This window comes from Monomorium pharaonis, chromosome 6 (genome assembly GCF_013373865.1).
Source record: "Monomorium pharaonis isolate MP-MQ-018 chromosome 6, ASM1337386v2, whole genome shotgun sequence".
Classification (NCBI taxonomy): Eukaryota; Metazoa; Arthropoda; class Insecta; order Hymenoptera; family Formicidae; genus Monomorium; species Monomorium pharaonis.
The window spans coordinates 5348172-5367648 of record NC_050472.1 but is presented as its reverse complement, the minus strand read 5'-3'; the positions used below and the strand labels follow the sequence as shown (position 1 = coordinate 5367648).

At 32.3% G+C, this 19477-nt stretch overlaps 2 protein-coding genes across 3 annotated transcripts in view; both read right to left on the bottom strand.

Moving 5' to 3' along the window:
- Positions 1-4394: 4394 nt before the first annotated feature.
- LOC114254470 lies at positions 4395-9147 on the bottom strand. Its single transcript, XM_028190947.2, has one exon. The coding sequence runs from the start codon at positions 9110-9112 to the stop codon at positions 8564-8566; it is 549 nt and encodes a 182-aa protein (XP_028046748.1). The 5' UTR covers positions 9113-9147; the 3' UTR covers positions 4395-8563.
- A 188-nt stretch (positions 9148-9335) lies between these two features.
- LOC105831653 (semaphorin-1A) overlaps positions 9336-19477 on the bottom strand; it is a 258749-nt gene continuing 248607 nt past the window's right edge. The window contains exons 9-15 of one of the 2 annotated variants that reach the window (XM_012671923.3): positions 18877-19018; positions 15877-16225; positions 14848-14930; positions 14618-14716; positions 13303-13587; positions 10657-10800; positions 9336-9678 (exon numbers count right to left, since the gene is read on the bottom strand). In XM_012671923.3, the coding sequence (XP_012527377.1) occupies positions 9362-9678; positions 10657-10800; positions 13303-13587; positions 14618-14716; positions 14848-14930; positions 15877-16225; positions 18877-19018 (1419 nt within the window). In that variant the 3' untranslated portion in view covers positions 9336-9361. The remainder of the gene's footprint in view (positions 9679-10656; positions 10801-13302; positions 13588-14617; positions 14717-14847; positions 14931-15876; positions 16226-18876; positions 19019-19477) is intronic. The other variant, XM_012671924.3, reaches the window with a different exon arrangement.

The window sequence follows — 19477 nt, the reverse complement described above, 5'->3', positions numbered from 1 at the left end:
TTTCTATATTATTTATTTAGTACAACTAAACTATAATTCTAGGATTGGAAAGCAAGATTTAGATAGATCCGAGTATGTCTTAAATACGCGTGTAAGCTTTAAGCGTAACAATAGAATCGACTGTTACAAGATTTATTATATAAAAAAAAGTTCTTGATAAATATAAAAGAAATTTTATGGAAAGTGTCCAACTAAGAAAATTTTCTCATTAAGTTTTTGTTTTAACAAAAAATTGATTAGATTTATTAGAAAAATTAAAAGAATGATTGATTGAATTAATTTAATTAATTTAAGTATTATAATGCGTAGTATAAAAAAGTATAGATTAAAAATGTTTAATATTTTTATAATTATTTGTAGTGATAAATTATTTCCAGCCAGATTAATTCGTTTTTATTCTTGGGTTTCGCTTTTGATGAAATCTTATTCTCCTTTAAGCTGAAACGTCAATTTATTACAATTATAATTCGTATTCAGTGTACAATTGAATAATTTCCAACTTCAACTCATTTTGATTTTGGACCACAAAGCTTCTATTATTGATTTATTATTGATTATTGATATTGTACAAGTTTTTTTGTAACTTACAATAAGCGGAGTTTTTAATTCACTCCGATCCGCTAGTAAGTCCGCGCGCGCGCACGCAATTGGCGCATTAGAAAATACAAATCTGTAAAAAAAGGAAGGAAACGTGGGAAGGAAAGATTGCATAGACTTTCCTTATTATGCTACGATAGGGAAAATAAGTAATAAAGATCTCATCCATGAAAAATATCGGAGTAATCGTTAAAATAACTTTGATCTCTTTAGTTACGTTGAAACGAAGCTTTCTTTAATCATAATCGTTCTCCCAAAAGACGAGTATTATTGTACAAAGTATACTAGAGTATTAGATATGCATAGTACGCAAGTTACGCCATTAATTTGCATACTACGCACGCATTTTTGGGGATAGGTACAATGTTAAATGTGTCATTATCTTGCGTACAGTGACAAACTTGATATACTATACGTTGTATGGTGGTGCCGTGTAATTATGACGATTTATATATGTAGAAATTACATACAATTATATTAGCGCGTTATTAGCTTTAGGAAGATGTGTGTATGTGTGTGAGGAGGAATTATATGTATATCTACAAAATTTTTCAATCGGCCATAAAAATTATCCATTGTTGGATGACTCGCTTTTGTGCCTCATCTTTGAGACATTCGCAGACAATATTTTCACATATCATCAATTAACATTTCAGATAAAAATTATTTGATCAGAAGGAGGATTCAGGAAATGGTTCTCGGGGGATAACAACTTCAGAATATTGTCTTATCTAATATCACCATATATTCAAAATCATTATCGTCGTATCTTTCAAATTAAATAATTATTTGCTGTAATTATTGTTTGCTGTGACATTTAAATATCTAAAATATATTTTTACGACAAGGAATTAAAAAACGCTTATAGAATATCGATTTTAAAACAAGATTTCCTAATTTAAGTAATTCGATAATATAGAATATAGATGAAACTTCTAAAAAAAGTTAAGTGATAAATTTAAATTAATAAATTAAACAATTTTTATCAGTGTTTGTTTTGCGAATTTTTATCAAACTGAAGAAATCAATTAAAAATTTAAAACACATTTATAAGACAATTTTCACTGATTTCTTTTTAATGTCATGTACAGTAAATTAAACGATATTTTCTTTTTATGACAGAATTTTATATAAAAAGATGTTGCTACCAAAAGTGCTTTATTCAATAATACAAATGAAAAAAATATATTCTCTAGGTAGAAAACCACTTTGCAATAATATTTTCTTTTTTTTGTAAAATTATTTCTCAGAAGAGAAAATGGGATATATTAATACTTTTTTTACTGTACATTTTCTGTCATTTTTATGATTATAATATTTCTATTTTTACTATTTGATATATATAAAAGTTTCGATTTTTCTCTCAGATAGTACAAATCTTATTGTGCTTTTTTAGTTTCCTTGTCCCACGTAAAAATTGTAAAACGTTAATAGAAATAAAATACAATATGAAATATAAATGTTAATCATAAATAATTATCTCGCTGGGGTATGGATTGCGCAATAATCGTGAGTATTAAACTCTAGTAAATTGTATCTAGTAAAATGTAATTTTATATTCATCCGTAAATTTTTAATACAAGAGACTTTAGTAATAACATATTTAATATTTGGAATTAAAAAATTGTAAAAAGAGAGAATAAGGAAGTTGAATTATATCTATCATATAATTCTCTAGAAATGCTTACACTCGTTGTTACAAAGATCGAAAAATGACTCGAAAAATTACTATGCTATGCAGTTTTAGATCTTACGTGATTTTTCTTAATTAGATGAGACAGTCGATTTAAAGATAGATGATATTAATGCTGTTAGAATATTATTCGTCAATGCTTTTTATAAAAAAAATAAAGAAAAACAAGAGGGTAACGCATGCATGTTGCCTGAAACTGAATAACGTTTATCCGAAATAGTCTCTTTAATTGATGATAAATAAATGTTACTTCGATCAGCGACAAAGGTGAATGTTACATGTCACCTTCGCTTAATGTAGCACGCTTTCATCTATTTTACCTAAGAGGATTAATTAGCATACAATATTATATACATAAAAGAGACGCGCGTCGCGTTGGCACAACAAAGATGTGTGCCTGGACTGCCATCCAGCGTTCAGTAGCAATCGTTTTATGATTAACATGATCGTATTTGGATTTTTTGAACTTTCTTTCGTTGTGCTCTTTGCAACTGCCGCATGCTAATAAAAAAATGCATTTAATCTTGTTCAAAGAACACTCAACTGCATATTGAGATTTTTTCATGTTAATTTTATTATGTCTGAATTTCTATGTAAAAAAAAAACAGCAAATGTAGCATTACAAAACAAGAATTCAATAAAGTTTTGTAGTTTTAGCAAATAAAAATAAGTAAAAAATTTATGAGTTTTACATGTAAAAAAGTTTTCTTCACCTAAGTAAAATTGAACTTTAAATCAAATTGAAAGTCAAATTTATGGATTTCTAGTGTACGAACTCATTAAAATAGTCCGATAAAAAATTACTTTTTCAAAATTTTGATAGTGCGAAATGTACGTTCGATTAATACGCTCTTTGTGTATTGCTCTGAGACGTGACGATTCCCGGTCTGTTAGGAGCAACGGTGATGTAGAATAAAATAATTTAAGTTTTAATCGTTTTTATTTTTATTCCAGGTATGAATAAAAAGAGACATTAATTAATTATCTACACGTATCATCGGCTTTCTCCTCGCAGCTCCGCTCACTGCCAGGTCAGTATTTATTAAACGGTTGGCAGTCCCGGCCTTAATGGGATGTTGCGATTATATTATCTAATTAATGCGAGCGATACAGTCTACGGCTACCGCGTCACGTAATTATATCGTCTTCGTTCGTGTCTCATATCGTTATGTTCGTCGCATTGTTCATCTTCCTCTCTCCTATATATATATATTGCAAATATATATATATATATACCAAATAATAGTCTAAAATTATAAGCCGCCCGATTTTATATCGTATTCACTAACAACAACGTCGCTCTCTCGCATTTGCGCAAGCTAGATGTATATATGTGTGTGTGTGTGTGTGTCGCCTTTTTGTTCTAACTCTTCTAGCTGATGAAAATTCTGTACATTGACTCTCGACTTGGTTTCCGCTGGTCCAAACACGTTGCTTCCGGAAACACGTTTTTTTTTCTTGGCAGTTACATGAAGCAGTTGCTGCAATAATTCATTCAGTTTTCGCACTGATACCGTGCACTAACAGAAGCCAAATTCCTTAAATTATGATACTTTTGTTAAAGTGAAGTGTCTTCGTATACATGAACAATTCATAGTTTTTTACAAATTATTCAAAATCTATATTTTTTAATCGAAGATAAAGCTTTGAAAATTTTTGCAGTCGTGTTGTATGTGTTGAAAATTTTTCACAACAATTTTAGTTGAATTAATCTTTAATCGTGTGAAGCATTGAGTATTTATGACCTGCTTAACAAATCATAATTAAGAAATGATAGGAGGAGGAACAAAATCGACAATTGAAATACAATCACAGACTATACTGCTCTACTCGAGATTCATACTTCTCTGTGCTGATATAAAAAGAAAATCCCACATCTTTATTCTTATTCTTATGGTTTAATATTCTGAAATGTGATTAATACGTTCGTTATCGCGTTAAATTCGGAAAAATTTTTTCAAAGCACTCAGTCTTACATGACTTCAAAACAATAAATGCTCAAAATAAATCTATTTATATATATTTAATTATATAATCAGTTAAGTTTATTATATAATTAAATCTAATTAAATATAATTTAAATTTCAGATCACGCTACACATTATTTGATAATAACGAGATAAACTTTATTTGTTTCAGTGGGAAGTAAAACTTATAGTTTATTACATAAATTGTAATTTGTCATATCGCACAAAATGTCTAATTTTGTATTGTGTGATGTGTGTAGTAAATATTATATCGGCCTTCAATCAAGAAAAGTGATATAGATTTCAATAAAAAAAAATTTTTTTAACATAAAAATGACCCAAATTAAAGTAGAGGCAGTCTAGTTTTTAGGTCTAATATAATTAAATCAATATTATTTTTTGAGAATTTTAAAACAAGCACTTTATGATTAGCTCTAAATTAACTTATGTCTATTACTATTATAATTAATTAATTAATTAATGAATAACGCATTTTTTACAAAAATTTTATTTCTAATTTAGGTCACTTTTCTTGCAAAAGCGCGATATAATTAACATCTTAGATTATATGTGTTACTTACGCAGCATAATTTTTTACATCTCATTTAATAATAACGAGGTAAACTTTATTTATTATGATAGAAAATAAAAATTATAAATTATCAAGTAAATTATGATTTGTCATATGTGATACTGATACCAAACATGTTAAACAATATGTTAAATTATTAATTACTCGATCATATATTTTTCTGTTAAGTCATTGATGTATTCAATTCCATTATAAATTATGTCTTGATGATAATATGAGTCTACTTGTAGTTTCTCGCGCTTTATATTATAAAAAGATGGCTAACGCAAGTACGAGAAGCCTTGTTAAATGCTTCTAGTCTATTTTTAATTGAAAATTCATTCTCTCTTCGCTCTTATGACACAGGGCTAGCTTTAAAAGCACGATAAAATCAATTTTAAACATAGCGTTATTTATGTACATTGTTTGTATATGCAAATGTTATTCTAACAGTACATTTGTATACATATGTAAATTTATACGTCCTTCCCTTTTTCAAATTTAGAAATATTAATGTATAACAATTCTTTTCTACTGTCATATATCTTGTGTGTTAAGGTACCTAGTTCGGATGTTTCTATTACACAAACACCGTTACATTTTGTAAAAGGCTTTGCCAGCCGAGATCGGTCGAACGCGCGATGAACGGGGGCATGGCAAAAATTTATTTAAGGAAAGATAGACTTTTACAAAGTCAGCGCATAAATCTAATTAGCTGCCTCTCTTATTTAACACATATCGTTTTTTCTCCAAATAATAGACTATAACACGTATAGTCTATGCGAATTAAAAACGAATATGTGTGTTTCATAAATGCACATGAATATATGTGCATGTGTGTATGTATGTATGTATGTATGTGTGTGTGTATATTATGTACTTATATGTATATGCAAGATGTTAAAAAGTTAGACCGATAAACCACCGGAATATAAACAATCTCAAAAGAAATTCTTGTTAACAATATTTTTTGTAAAAAATTAAATATTATATATAATATAAAAAATTGTTTTATTTACTTATTAAGTAATTTTGTAAAAAAAATTGACTGATATTTGGTAATAATAAATAGTAAATTAATTTTACTAATAATTAAATAATTTTATAATTTTAATTATAAAGATATATTAAAAATCATAAATTCTTATAGAATTTTACTAATAATTATTAGAAAATGTTCTTAACATCTCTCCGTGTTTCCAACGCTTCTGGTTTAAAATTTTAATATCTTGAGTATATATATGTTTTATATATACACACACATATTTATATATGTCTGTATATATGTACGTATGTATATATATATATATGTATATACGCAGCAATGAAAATGCAATATATAATATCAATGTATCACTGCTGCCCGCGTGACGAGTAGCATAACGAATGAATCCTCGATCTCGTTTAAAATGATCTCAACGATAAAAAACATGTTCTATATATTTACACGACTTCCTCCCCTTCTTGCTTACACAGCACGCAGTTACCGTTCATTACATGCGGCTATCTACATCGAGCCCTATCGTCGAACGCGAAAGCACTTGAACAACGTTTCGTTTTTACCCTGATGTTTTAAAACGCTCCAACGTTCACAATGAGACAATTGGTGAAAATCGATAAGGTGTCTTACTGTACTGTTCGCTCGAGGCGTGTTAGAATTTACGCGGCAGTGTTGGTTAACGAGCGATGAAAAAGTAGCACGTAAAAGGGCGGAAAGTACTTTTCAAACACGCACGAAATTGTATTAATTATTTTTATATTGTAGTATTTTAAATATAATTAAGAAATTAAATAAATGTTATTCAAACTAATACATTACTTTAGATAAATTGTTGCAAGAAAAAAATTAATCAAAATTAATATAAAATTATATTTATATTAAATATATTAAATAATTATTATTCAAGAAAAAAATATGATCGGTATGTAGATGGACCAAATGGTAGTTCACCCACAGACCGTTTTACAATTTCGTGTGTTGAAAGTACACTTTTGGCCGCCTTTGATATTCTAAAAACTTTTCAAAACGCTCATCGTTAGAGGCACTCTGTCCGCGATTGAGCTGTCAAGTAAATGCGCACGTGTAATCATATCGTAATTGTTATTGTAACGCTAGCAGAACCAGTTTACGCCGTTATCTAATCTTGCATACATTCCGGTTCCTTCCGTCCACAAGTTTCTTCGAGGATCGCGTTGCCGCGTTAACGAGACGTAAAAAAATAAAAAATTTTTAAGTTACACGAATTAAATTTATACACGCCTAATAATACGTTCAGTTAACTAAAAATTAATTGTACACATGGCAGTGTATTGTACACAAGATTGGTGCTACTTTTCTCAAACAATACTCGGACATTCTATATGAATGTCCTCATAGTCAATTAATATTGCATCAACATAAAATATAAAATCGTGATTAATATTTTTTATATTAAAAAAAAAAAATAATAATAATAAATTTAAAATTCAAATAATTTAATTAATTTCGCTAAAAATTAAAAACTACATTTAATTCACGATGTTTCATGAAGGGAATCCTTCCTTCGTCAATTCCTCAGCTAGCCCAAGTCTGCTAAGAAAAATGTTGCACGAATCTTCTATTTGTCGGTAAGTTACTGACCTAATCGTAAATAATTATTCTAATTTTCTTTCTTCTATTCTTCTTTCAATATTCTTTTTGTCGCATTTCAATATAACAATAACTTTTGCACTATTATAGATTTTTTTAACATGCATATTCTCCTCGAAGAAACTATATACTGTTGCCGCTATATGCCCGCGAGAGCTAAGTTATTGATAAACACGCTCTCGTCCGTATATCCCTCTCGCCATTACCAGTACTCACAGCACGGCAATAAGTGCACAACGATATTCAAATTAGTCTTACATAGATCTCTCTCTTTCCTGTTTTCTCTTCCTTTTTTTCTATACTTTGCTCCGTTCTACTGGATATCTTAAACAAAACGCATAAATGAGGCACTTGCCCGAATCTATACCGGCCATATTAACACTCCGTTTCCTGTTATAGATCAAGATCTGCCAACAATTAATACACGGAAGGCACGCCTCGTCTCTCGCGCGAATGCTTAAAATGTCTCTACACAAGTGTTTGTTTTTTTTTTTTCGTTTAATCTTGCATCAGTCTAAGCACCTAACAGGCCACTGCTACGAACACAGTCCTCATAATGGTATCACATTACATTACTACGGTTTCTCAATCTCTCAGTCGTCATCGTCGTTGTTGCCGGCATACGCTTTCCCTTATATTCGACTTCTCCTATTATTATCATCATCGAAACGAATAAAGAAGAAAAAGAAGATTTTGAATTGAATCCTATACAGAAGTGATTCCACAGTGGTTCGCATGGAATCGCGCGACGGACGATACTTGGCAAAGCTTGAAAGTACCATAAAAAAGTAGATCTCGTTTATCACGAGTCTATTCGCCGTCAATGTAATACATATTATGCTATATGTGATCACGATTGCGTGTTTTTTTTTTTCGTCCTTCAGTTACATGTCCACGTTACGAAGCTACCAGGAAAAGAGGGAGGAGGGGATTTCGCTGTACGTAGTACCATATCCATGACAGTTTCACGTCTTCGTGACGTACGCCGTAAAGGGTGCGTACAGTTTCTCCGGTCACTTCTTTGGAGCACGAAAAAAAAGTCACGTTGCTAGATGTTACTCGTAATCAAGTCATAATCAAGCCGGGGCGAAGGCGCGAAGGCATCGTCACTCCCGCGGCGCCTCATGGGCCGCCAGTCCGCGCCGAAAGCACATCGAGTTCGTGCTGTCGCGTTTACCGTGGCAGTTCCTGTCCCGGAGCAGGAAGTCGTCGTTATCGCGGGCACCGTACTGGGCCACCAAGGACTGAGACCGCGGCGGCGGCGGACTGTGCGCGGCCATGTACGTGACCATGTTGTTGAAGTTGGGCAGGAACTGCGGGTTGAAGAGCGACAGGATCTTCTCGTTGAACTCGCGTGGACTCCGGGTGGGCACCATGTAGTGATCCCGCGCGTGGTTGCTCGCCGCCGACGCCGCGTGCCGCGGTGCATCGTACGGATGGTCGTCCTCGGGACGACGCTCACAGAGACCGTCGAGACTGTTCGCGCTGTCGCTGCCGCCGGAGTCCTCGCACGTCGTCGGCATCTCGGCGTTCATCAGCGTCGTCTCGACGAACTCGGACTGATGGTACCGGTGAGCGGTACCACATCGTTGCTGCTGCTGCGTATCGTAGCCGTCCAAGTAGTCGAGCGTGCAGACCTCGTCGTCATGGTTCATTTCAACGACCCTCTCGTAGTGATCCTCGTAGCGATCGTCATCCGGCTTATGCGTGTTGCTGGTGTGGTCCGTGGCGATACCGGTGGTGAGGCTCGTCGGCGTCGTCCCGTCGTCGTCCTCGTCGTCGTCGCCGTCCTCGTCGTTACGCTCGTCCGATTCCGCGAGGTCGGAGGAAGAGGAGGTGGAAGATGCGCCGGAACCCGTGGGGTCCTGCGGCAAGCCTCAAACGGCCCTGTGCCGCCTTCTGTATCATATGTACGTTTTCTTCACCTTCTGGACCGGCTTATTCTCCGCGGACGAGTTCGCGTTCTTGCCGTTCGGGTTCTTGGGCGGCACGTTCAGCACGAGGTTTATGGACTTATTGTTGAAGCCGGGCGATTCCGAGCTCTCCGTCAGCCGGTTGAGCTGCTGCCGTTGCTCAGACGGCTCCGGATACGACGAGCCGCGTAGCCTCTGGGAGAACCAGAAACCGAAGGCAAAACCGGCCACCAGGGAACAGAAACAGGTTCCTATTAGCGCACCCGTCAACGTTTGGGCCGAGTATACTACCGGTGTTACGGTCACGCCTGCAATCAGAATGCAACAAGTTGAGCAACATCGAATATTAGGATTTGTCCCTTGCGAAAACTGCTCGCGCGTATTGTCTCTGGTGTCTTCGGAATGGGGAGGAAGAAAAAACTAAAGCAATAATAGGAGTAAATAAAAAGTATAAATCATATAGCAGAGAAACAAAGGCACAGAGAGTAAAGATACAATTGATTTTTTTCAGACACCTTACCCGCACAAATATAACAAACGCGACAAAATGGTTCGTTATTGGCAGCAAAATTAAACACCTTGAACAACGTATAATCGGAAAAGATGATTTTATATGAAAAAATGTAGAATAAGATTTCTTTATATGAGAAGCTTCGCTTTTAAGAGAATTATTTTAAGAAATCCAAAAAGGACATTCATATACATAATGTTCATATAAATTAGTAATATCATTTTACATAAAATTATTAATATTGCAACATAAATGTATCCGACGTATCTTTAGAGTTGCTACCAACGGAGAAAATAGTTGAATTTAAAATAATGATGCAAAATAATTGTTGAATGAACATTTAAAGTTATATTAGCACAAATTAATCAATAATATGAAAATTATGCAAAATAGAAAAGGTATTGATAATGATGATATAAAATTACATTGATGTAGAGATATTTATAACATTCCATTTTTGGAAATTTAATCTCCTCTTGAAAACGAAGCTCTGTATAAGAAAAAGAAAAATTAATATTTCTACATTATTATTTTTTTCATATAGAACCATTAATTTCTCAGTTAAGCCATCAATATCGGACCATTCTGTATGTTAGCTGATAAAACAGATTAGTTGCAAACATAAAAATGAATCCGGTTTGGAGAACAAAATATCACAAGAGGAGAATCAGTTAAAGCGGGATTGTATTAAACGTGAAAGGGATTTTCGACCTCGAACGCTGAAGGCAACTATAATATCAGTGATATGACGATGGACAATATCGCAGATGGTTACCTTGAGGCTCATTGGCCCTCGGCTGTGTACGGCCGTACTGATTTTCCCGATCCAATTCGATGATGATTTCATTCTCTCGTTCGTCGGGGTGCTCATCGCGCCCAATTTCGGACGCCACCGCCGGCTGGACGGACTTCGTTACCTCTGGAGTAACATTGACCAATATGATGATAGACGATAGATGATTACGTACAAAATGAGTTCGCATAATTATTGCAGCGTATACTAGATATAATGTATGCCTTCGCATTCGATATTAAATTCGGATTTAGATAGCATACTCTCGTATATCGTGACTTTGAAATAAAACATTCAAGAGAGAATGGATTAATTTTTGGTCCCTGGAGTGACAAATAAAAACAATATTTTTTTTAGTTTTTGATTTGCTGAATTCAATTCTAAACTTCAACAAATTTTAACTTGTTCGGAAAAATACCAAAATCAGCATGAAGTTATTAAATATCTAATACCACAAATTATCAGTTATGTTGATCTTTTACACAAATCAATACAAAATTTTCATCCAAGTGTTAATTTAAATTTAATACAATTTTTGGTGTAAAAATTTTAATAGCGTAAAATAATATTTGATAAAATTTTGTTTTCATAATTGAAATAGTGTTAGTTCAGTTATTTTAACACCTGGTAACTTATTAGATACAAAATACGTAAAAAATACTTAAAAGAATGAAAAGTTCTAAATTTTGTAGGTAAATTTTTACTTAAGTGGTAATTAAAGTTTAATACAGTTTTCGTTATTAAATTTTTGAGCTCAAAATAACATATAGTAAGATCTTTTGTATGCATTAAAATGGTGTTCGTTCAGCTCTTCTAATACCTTGCAACCTATAAAATAGAAAAAAATGTAAAAAAATTCTTAATTTTGTAAGTGAATTTTCACTCAGAGTAGTGCAAAAAATATATGAATAGAGCACTCCAGGTTAATATTACCTTTCGCTAAATAATTTACGCTTTAACTTCTCATATGCGTGATATTTGCAATTTTAAAATTTCAGTTTCGAACAGAGCTGTAAGTCGTGATATACATTAAGCGTCGTTAATATCTGATGCGAATATCCAATGTGTTTAACCCGAAAACGCTGCGAAGATATACATATACGTTTTCAGTATACGCAGGAATACATGTGTATACCATGAAATAGCTGATCGTGAGCTGTGTTAGCCGTGCGAGCAGTATTCTTAGCATAGTTGAACTTGCGAAAAATATTAGCTGTTTCAGACCTGACGCTAAATTTAAACTTCTTCAAGAATTCTTTATATTAAAATTTAGCCATATATTTTAGACATATTAATACATATGCATTACTTTTTTTAATGGTAAGCGTTATTCTCTAAAGAATTTTTTAATTTCATTTCTCTGATTTTTCATAAAACTTCAAGTTTCATGCAAAATCATAAGAGTAAAAAGTCAGATCTGAAGAAGTTTGACGTTCACTGAGAATTATAAAAAAGAACCCCTTGATATTTCATCACCCATTCTTTAGCAGCATATTTGACAAAAAAGCGTCCACAAAAAAACGACCACACGTTTCAATTGTCACATATTAGATTTGTTTATCAGCTGAATTGTCTCTCTTCCATTTTTCGCATTTAAAATAAAAGAGTTTTATATTCAAGTTCATAAGACAAGAGAACAAAGTGGAGGAAGTATAATTAATGTAAATACACTTAATACAGGAGCTTTTGAAAAAGCTGTACGAATCAAAAAGATGACCCCTTTTTCGATTTTCTATTTAAATTTTCAATTTCTCATTTTACAATCTTACGATCTTTCTCTCTTCCTTCGTATAACGGAAGAAGGATTGTACTGGATGATGATGGGGAACAAACTTGATCGTTCCCGTTGAAAGTACAAGTTTGAATAGACGATGGTGCGTCAAGAGCTGCACGGGAAAATTTTGCAACTTTTTCAAATCCGTATGTTGAATTCATACACGACATATGAAATGAACGCGAGCTAGAGTGTAAACACGATCTTGTTCTGAACTAGTAATCAAAAACAAATTTCAGTAAATGATTCCTCGATATTCAAATAGCTCACAAAAGCATATAAAATATATTTTAATTTTTTACTTTATTTTTTTCTTTATATATTTTTTATCTTCCTTCTAAAATAAATATTTTTATATATGCTCAAAATCCAGATACGAAAGCTAAATAATGAAATAGAAACACTTTTACATAATATATAATAAAATAATATATTAAATTTCGAGTTAAAAAGTTATTTATAATGAATAATAACTACATAGAATAATGATAATAAATTATAATAACAATATAATAATAACAATTAATAATTTATAATTTATGAATATGATTTATAATTATAACTCATAATTATTAATTATAAATAATTACAAATAAATGAAAAACGTTCAAATTTCAAGTTCGGAAAATTCATACTGCATGAACTAGTTTACACGACTTTTCTTGCATTCGTCGCAGTAAAAGAAAGTAAAACAAAAAACGAGGAAGAGAGGATAAGATCACAAAATAATTAAATAAAATTATTGAAGCGGTTGGATAGCGGTACACTATATCTACGGGCGTAATATTGTATTTTCCAACCCACACGAGCGTTCTGATAACATATAATATAGTCAATATGTCAAAGGCAAGTACCTGGCTCGCGTCCGCAACTTCTGTGTCTACCGGTCGGGATATCCTGGAACAGCGTCTTGTCGGCGTCGTTGTCGTGAAGTTTTGTTAGCACCGCCACGCACAGGTTCGCGGTCGCGTCCCAGGCGCAATGAGGATCCTGCAGGGCAACACAGGATCTGCAGGTAGCCGCAGCAGGCGAATCGCAATGATGCAAGGGAACCGCACGGATCTCCGAGTCTGCGAACACAACCAGTTTGCTCGCTTCGCCGGCCAAATGAACCACCAGAAGGTCTTTAATCGCTTGGCCTGCAACAAATAATTATCAAGATACAAAATTATCAAGAACGTGACTCGTGTTACGCGCTCTTAAATTGCATGGAAATAAATTTTTATTTCTATTTTATTTCTCTATTTGTTTGCCAAAAAATATATCTACGTACACTTACAATCCAGATGCAATTCTAAAAAGTGAAATAAATAACCTATTTGCGTAATAAAAAATTAAATTTTGAGTTAAAAAGTATTTATAATTATTAATTTTAATTTATTTAATTTTATTTTATTATTTAGTAAAGAAAAATAATTTTATAATGTGTTACGGAGAGAGATAATAAGATGGATCGAGAAAAAAAGAAGATATTCAAAGCATACGATAAGGAGTAAAGCATGACACATTAAAAAAAATTACTTTAATGAGAATATTATTATTAAACGTAAAAAAAGACTTTGCGTCTTATACATTAGCTTGTGAAAACGATGTTGTGTCATTTGCCATTTAATATAATTTATAAGCACAACTCTTTAAATTTTTATCGGAAATAACGAAACATATATAACGAGAAGAATACGGCATGTAAAGCTTCTTAAGAACTTTTAAAAGAAGCATTGAATTTCTTATTCAATCCCAACTCGTTCTTTCGTTCGATTATACTCCACATTTTCGTACACGAAAAAGATTGTACGAAAACCAAGCGCACTGAAAATATAAAGAAAAAAAGCAGTTATTGCATTGCAATTGATCTCTTCAAATTGGCTATATCCATCAAATTTTATCTCTCTCTCTCTCTCTTTCTTTTCTGTTCTATAAAGGATTTAAATACTAAATGTCTGTCGAAAATTTTGTAAAATGTTGCGCTAATACTTATATTAATAAAAATTCGTTCGTTAATTTCTATCCATTTTTCAATAATATATATAATTGTGTAATTTCATACATGTAGTTATAGCAACATAAAAATACAGTATTTACATTCATTAACTGTAAAACTAAAAGAAATATTGTTTTTCGTTAAACTCGCGACAACGCGACTGCAAAATTCACAGTGAATTTACTTACCGAATCGTAACACTTGGACGTCGCTGACAATAACTTGACCGACATTGTCGTACGACTCTGGGGCGCGTGTATTAAGCGCCTTCAAAACGCGGCCGTCATCTGCGTGCAACAAGTAAATCTCGTTAATCTCGCAGAAATATAAATTATCGCTATTACAAATGTATACACATTATTTATAAATACAATAATTGATTAATTATACATAATTAAATAAATGAATACTTATATACCTGTGCCGATATAGAGTATATCGTAAGCTTTACCATCCAGCGCCTTCACTTGAGGATCTACGGCAACTTTGGTAAATCTATAACTATAAACATTAAAGTTCCACGTATTAATACCAGTTGTACGTTGTAAAGTACGTTGTAAAGTATTAAGCCGTTAATGTTATCTAACAAAAAGTGAAAGTTTGAAATAATAAGAAATAACTTTAGTAGAAAATTCAATAAAATTCGAAACAAAATTTATACTAAAAAAATTTACTAGATTGAAATAAATATTTTTTCAAATAGTACGAAGCAGAAATTTTGTAAAAAATAAATAATATTTATTTCAAATAAGATAAGATTTTCTATAATTTAGAAAGAGATAAAAAATATATAAAGAAAAGTTATTATTTAGAAGAAAAATTATTATTTAAAAAATGTATTATACATTTTCTAAATTATAGAAAATATTATCTTATTTAAAATAAATATTATTTATTTTTTACAAAACTTCTGCTTGGTATTATTTAAAAAAATATTTATTTCAATCTAGTAAATTATTTTTCAGTGTAACGAGAAGAATTCTTGCATATTTTGCATGTATGTAATACATGTTTTTAAGTTTGACATTTGAAAATATACATGAAAATATTGATTAATTTTGTCAACATTTCTCAAAAATATTAACAAAAAAATCCGTATTTAATCCGCCATTCAAATTTAAATCTATATCACCATATTATTTAAGTTATTTTAAGTCAATAAGAGCTAAAAAATATTGAAAAAATAAGAGAATACAGACTGATATATGAAAACACAATTAATTAAAGAATAGCTTTATTCGATCATAGTTGAATTTTTTTTACAAACATTTGTGATTTAAAAATAAAAAAATTTTTACAGAGAAAAAAGATCTCACATCAAAGACAAAATCATCAAATGTAAAAAATAATTAAATACAATGTCACTAAGAAAATAAATATATTTTGGGTTAAATAGTACGAATTAAAGATATATTAATAAAAAATACTAGTCAATTGGATTGCTTACTTGAAACTGGTTTTAGTTATCACAGGTAACGAAAAGTAGGATTGCACCGCGTCGTCCATGAGGGGATGCGCTTTGACGAAATTGACCGTAATGTCCGGAAGTGTTCTGGAGTCGTTGACGCAAGCACCCGGCCTGGGCTCGGGCACCTTTTCCGGAAGTACTCGCAGCCAGTTGCTGTTTATAGTCTCTTGCTCTTTGAAAGCGCCCTGGAAGACCTCGAGAATGCTGTCCATGGAGAATGCGCAGATAGCCGAGCCACCGATGGAGTTCACCGGGGTCGTAAAAACCCCGTACACCAATCGCGCGGATTTGCCCGCGTATCGGCCATCCGTGACGTCGCTCGTCGACTCTAAATAAGACAAAACATTTTTCAAAATAATTTTTGTCTTGTGCCTCTACCTCGCGCTGATAGATGCAAGTGTTCTAACGTGACCTGATCAAAAGAATATTTCACAAATTATATGAGATGTTAAAAAAAAAAAACGGCATGCACAGGGAAATGATTTGCAAGGTTCAGTCAAAGTGAATTTTATAATATTTTTTTACAATGGTTTTCTGGTCGTCCGGAATTGGATCTACGAATATCGGATTGAAGAAATTGTTGACGTACTGAACGATGACGATTCGATTCTGGTATTGTTTAATTTCACATTATTCACTTTTTTCTTTTGTACATTTTTTTTCATAATTATTCTACTAACCTTCCGGAGCTGACGTTAAAACGTCTGTAACACAGTTAATTTGTGTTAAAAGCCACTAATTAATTTCTTTTTCAAGAGATCTTAATAACGTAAAAAAGAATGAGAATACTAAGTTTCTTTAATAACAATAATTCAAGATTTCTAATTAGCCGTAGGTTCTCAATAAATCTGCCGTCAACTCTGGAGAGATAATTAATAGATTTATCTTGGCTACGATATTATTTTTTACAATAAATATACTGTTTTTTTTTTAAAGAGAGGATCTTAAAGATGTTTCTGGATATTGTAGCTAATAACTGTGTTTCAAGACTGACAAAATTGGTGCGCAATTTATAGGAACTAGAAATATTAAATTAATAAAAGAAATATTTTCAGCAGCAGGATTTGCTGCAGATTGAATAAGCAATTTTTATGTTTAAAAGATTTAAGTTGATGAATTATAATAATTTTGTTTCTTATGAACTTTTATTAATAAGCACTTTTAACATGTAATTTGATAAAAAATGAATTTCAAAAACTTTCTTATATATGAAATAGAAAATTTCTTATATAAAATAACAAATAATTGCGTTTGATTCTTAGAGCCCTTTTTATTATTGTTTTGATTTCATAAAGAGAGAGTTCAAGTATGCATCGACATTAATAAACCTATCCCGTCATTAGTCTTATCCGAGTTTCGCGATTAGATACAAAGTTTGAATAATCAGCGGAGCAGTCTGTGATTTCGCGGCGTCTCCCGGACATCTGGAGGCGCGCCAACTTCGCGAAGCCAACATAGGGATTTCAATTCGATATTCGCGACGACAATATTCTACGAGAATAGAGCACTCCTCTCGTTCATTCTCCATTCCTACTGGTCCTAAACGCGATAGTGCACGGCTATTGTGCTTCACACTCGAGATTAGTCCATTTCGCTGTACGATAGATCGCTAGAGTGACTTATCCGATTGCGCTGTACGTGTGGAATGGATGAGAAATCCAAAAACTGATAAATGTAACAAAAAGTATCACGCGAAAATAGAGAAAAACATTTTTTATATATTAAATATGTAAATGTGTGCTTATTATAATGTTATTTATAATACGATTTTATGTTTATTATTGCAAATAGGATTCCTCATGTTTTCTATATAATGCTTCTAAGATATATTTATATATATACTTGCAAACAACGCATTACAATTTTCTTCTCCTATGTTAAAACTCTGCGTGTAAATATTAGAAACGCAACTATTGCTCTGCAGCGTGATATTATTTTTATTGTATTAACGGGTAAATAATGTGCAATAACAATAATGTTTGTATTTGCAAGCAATGTTGCAACTCTACTCAATCCACGTAAATGTAAATATTAGAAATATTATATGTAATACGTATGCCAACATTGCAAAAAAGTGGACAACGGCATGCAATTTTAATTTTGCGAACACGGACACCCATGTTGTGTACCATTTTTATATTTGACAAGATAAGAAATGAGAAGCATAACAAAACCAACAGCATATTTTTCAAAATATTGTTTCAAATAAAGATTTTTTTAGGAGAAAAATATGATGTATGCAATAAATCTTCTATAATACGTGTTTTTGTAAGACATTAACGTCATCAATATTTTTACAAATGGGAAAAGATAATATTTTTTTAACGTAATTTTATTCTCTCCCTCTCTTTCCGCATTTGGCATGTAAAAGCAAGGTTATTCTGCATATTAAGAGATAAAGTCATGAAAAAAATCAATAGTTTATGAGATATTTTATATTTTATTCTGAGATATTTTTATATGAAAATATGAAATATATATTTTGTGGAATATTCATTTTTTTGTGACTGTATTTTAATATTTTTACGCGCACGATATAATGAGACATATCGATTTATGTAAAAAAGATATATAATTACATTTAAAGGAATATACAATGTATTTGCAACATGTGATGCAATATATACTGCAAAATTGGACTATGCATTAAAGCAGGAGCATAAAACATTAAATCCAGCGCTGCAGTCATTCTTCCTATCTCTTTTAAAAAGTAACTTTTAAAGTCCTTAAAATTGCATTTTCCTTCTCATAGTATATCGTAGAACGCCAAAGTATATCGGGCGGAAATCGCAGAAAACTTAAAAAGTAGAGAGAGAGGAGCGCGCGCGGTGTATGTACTAAGTGAGAACTAACGCGGCGCAGAATCGAAGAGGCTCTTTTACGAGGACCTTTTAGAAGCGTGGCGAGAGCCCTCGTTTGAAACTACTCGAGCGTACTCACGATCGAAGCCGCGAAAGGACCGCGCATATGCATACTCACGTATTTCGTTGAAATAGAAGGGGTATTCTCCCGGTACCGAACAGTTGAGTCTCGCTTTCAGGAAACTCGTCCATCTGTCGCTAAATGCGTGTGGCCCGCCCTTATCGTGCTGACAGACTCTGCCAACCCGCGAGTAGACCGACTGCAATGTGAATGAAACTCGTAAAGCAACCCGGTCTCCGTGTGTTTTATATTTTTCCACGTCTTTTTTACGAACGGATTCAGATATTTTGAGAGGTCCCTTCTCCATTTAAAGAGCCCGACACGAGACATACAAGTGGAAATTTGTTTAATTCCGATAAATTAAAAATAAAGAGGTACGTGCATATTGCACTAAAAAAAAAAAAAAATATTGCCTTGTATATGCGTGGTATGCACAAATTATTTTTTAGCGAAAATTCCAATATTTCGTTCTAATTGTCCGTTTCTGTTAATTACAGTTTTACTTTAATCGCTATTTAACTTTTTTTTCTAATTCTAAGAACTAAAAAAGACAGAAAGTTAAACTGAAATTAAAATTAATCCATTTCTATTGACGTCTATTGATATAAATTAACTGTAACTCTCAAATGTCATTCATTTTTTCTCATATTAATACTCA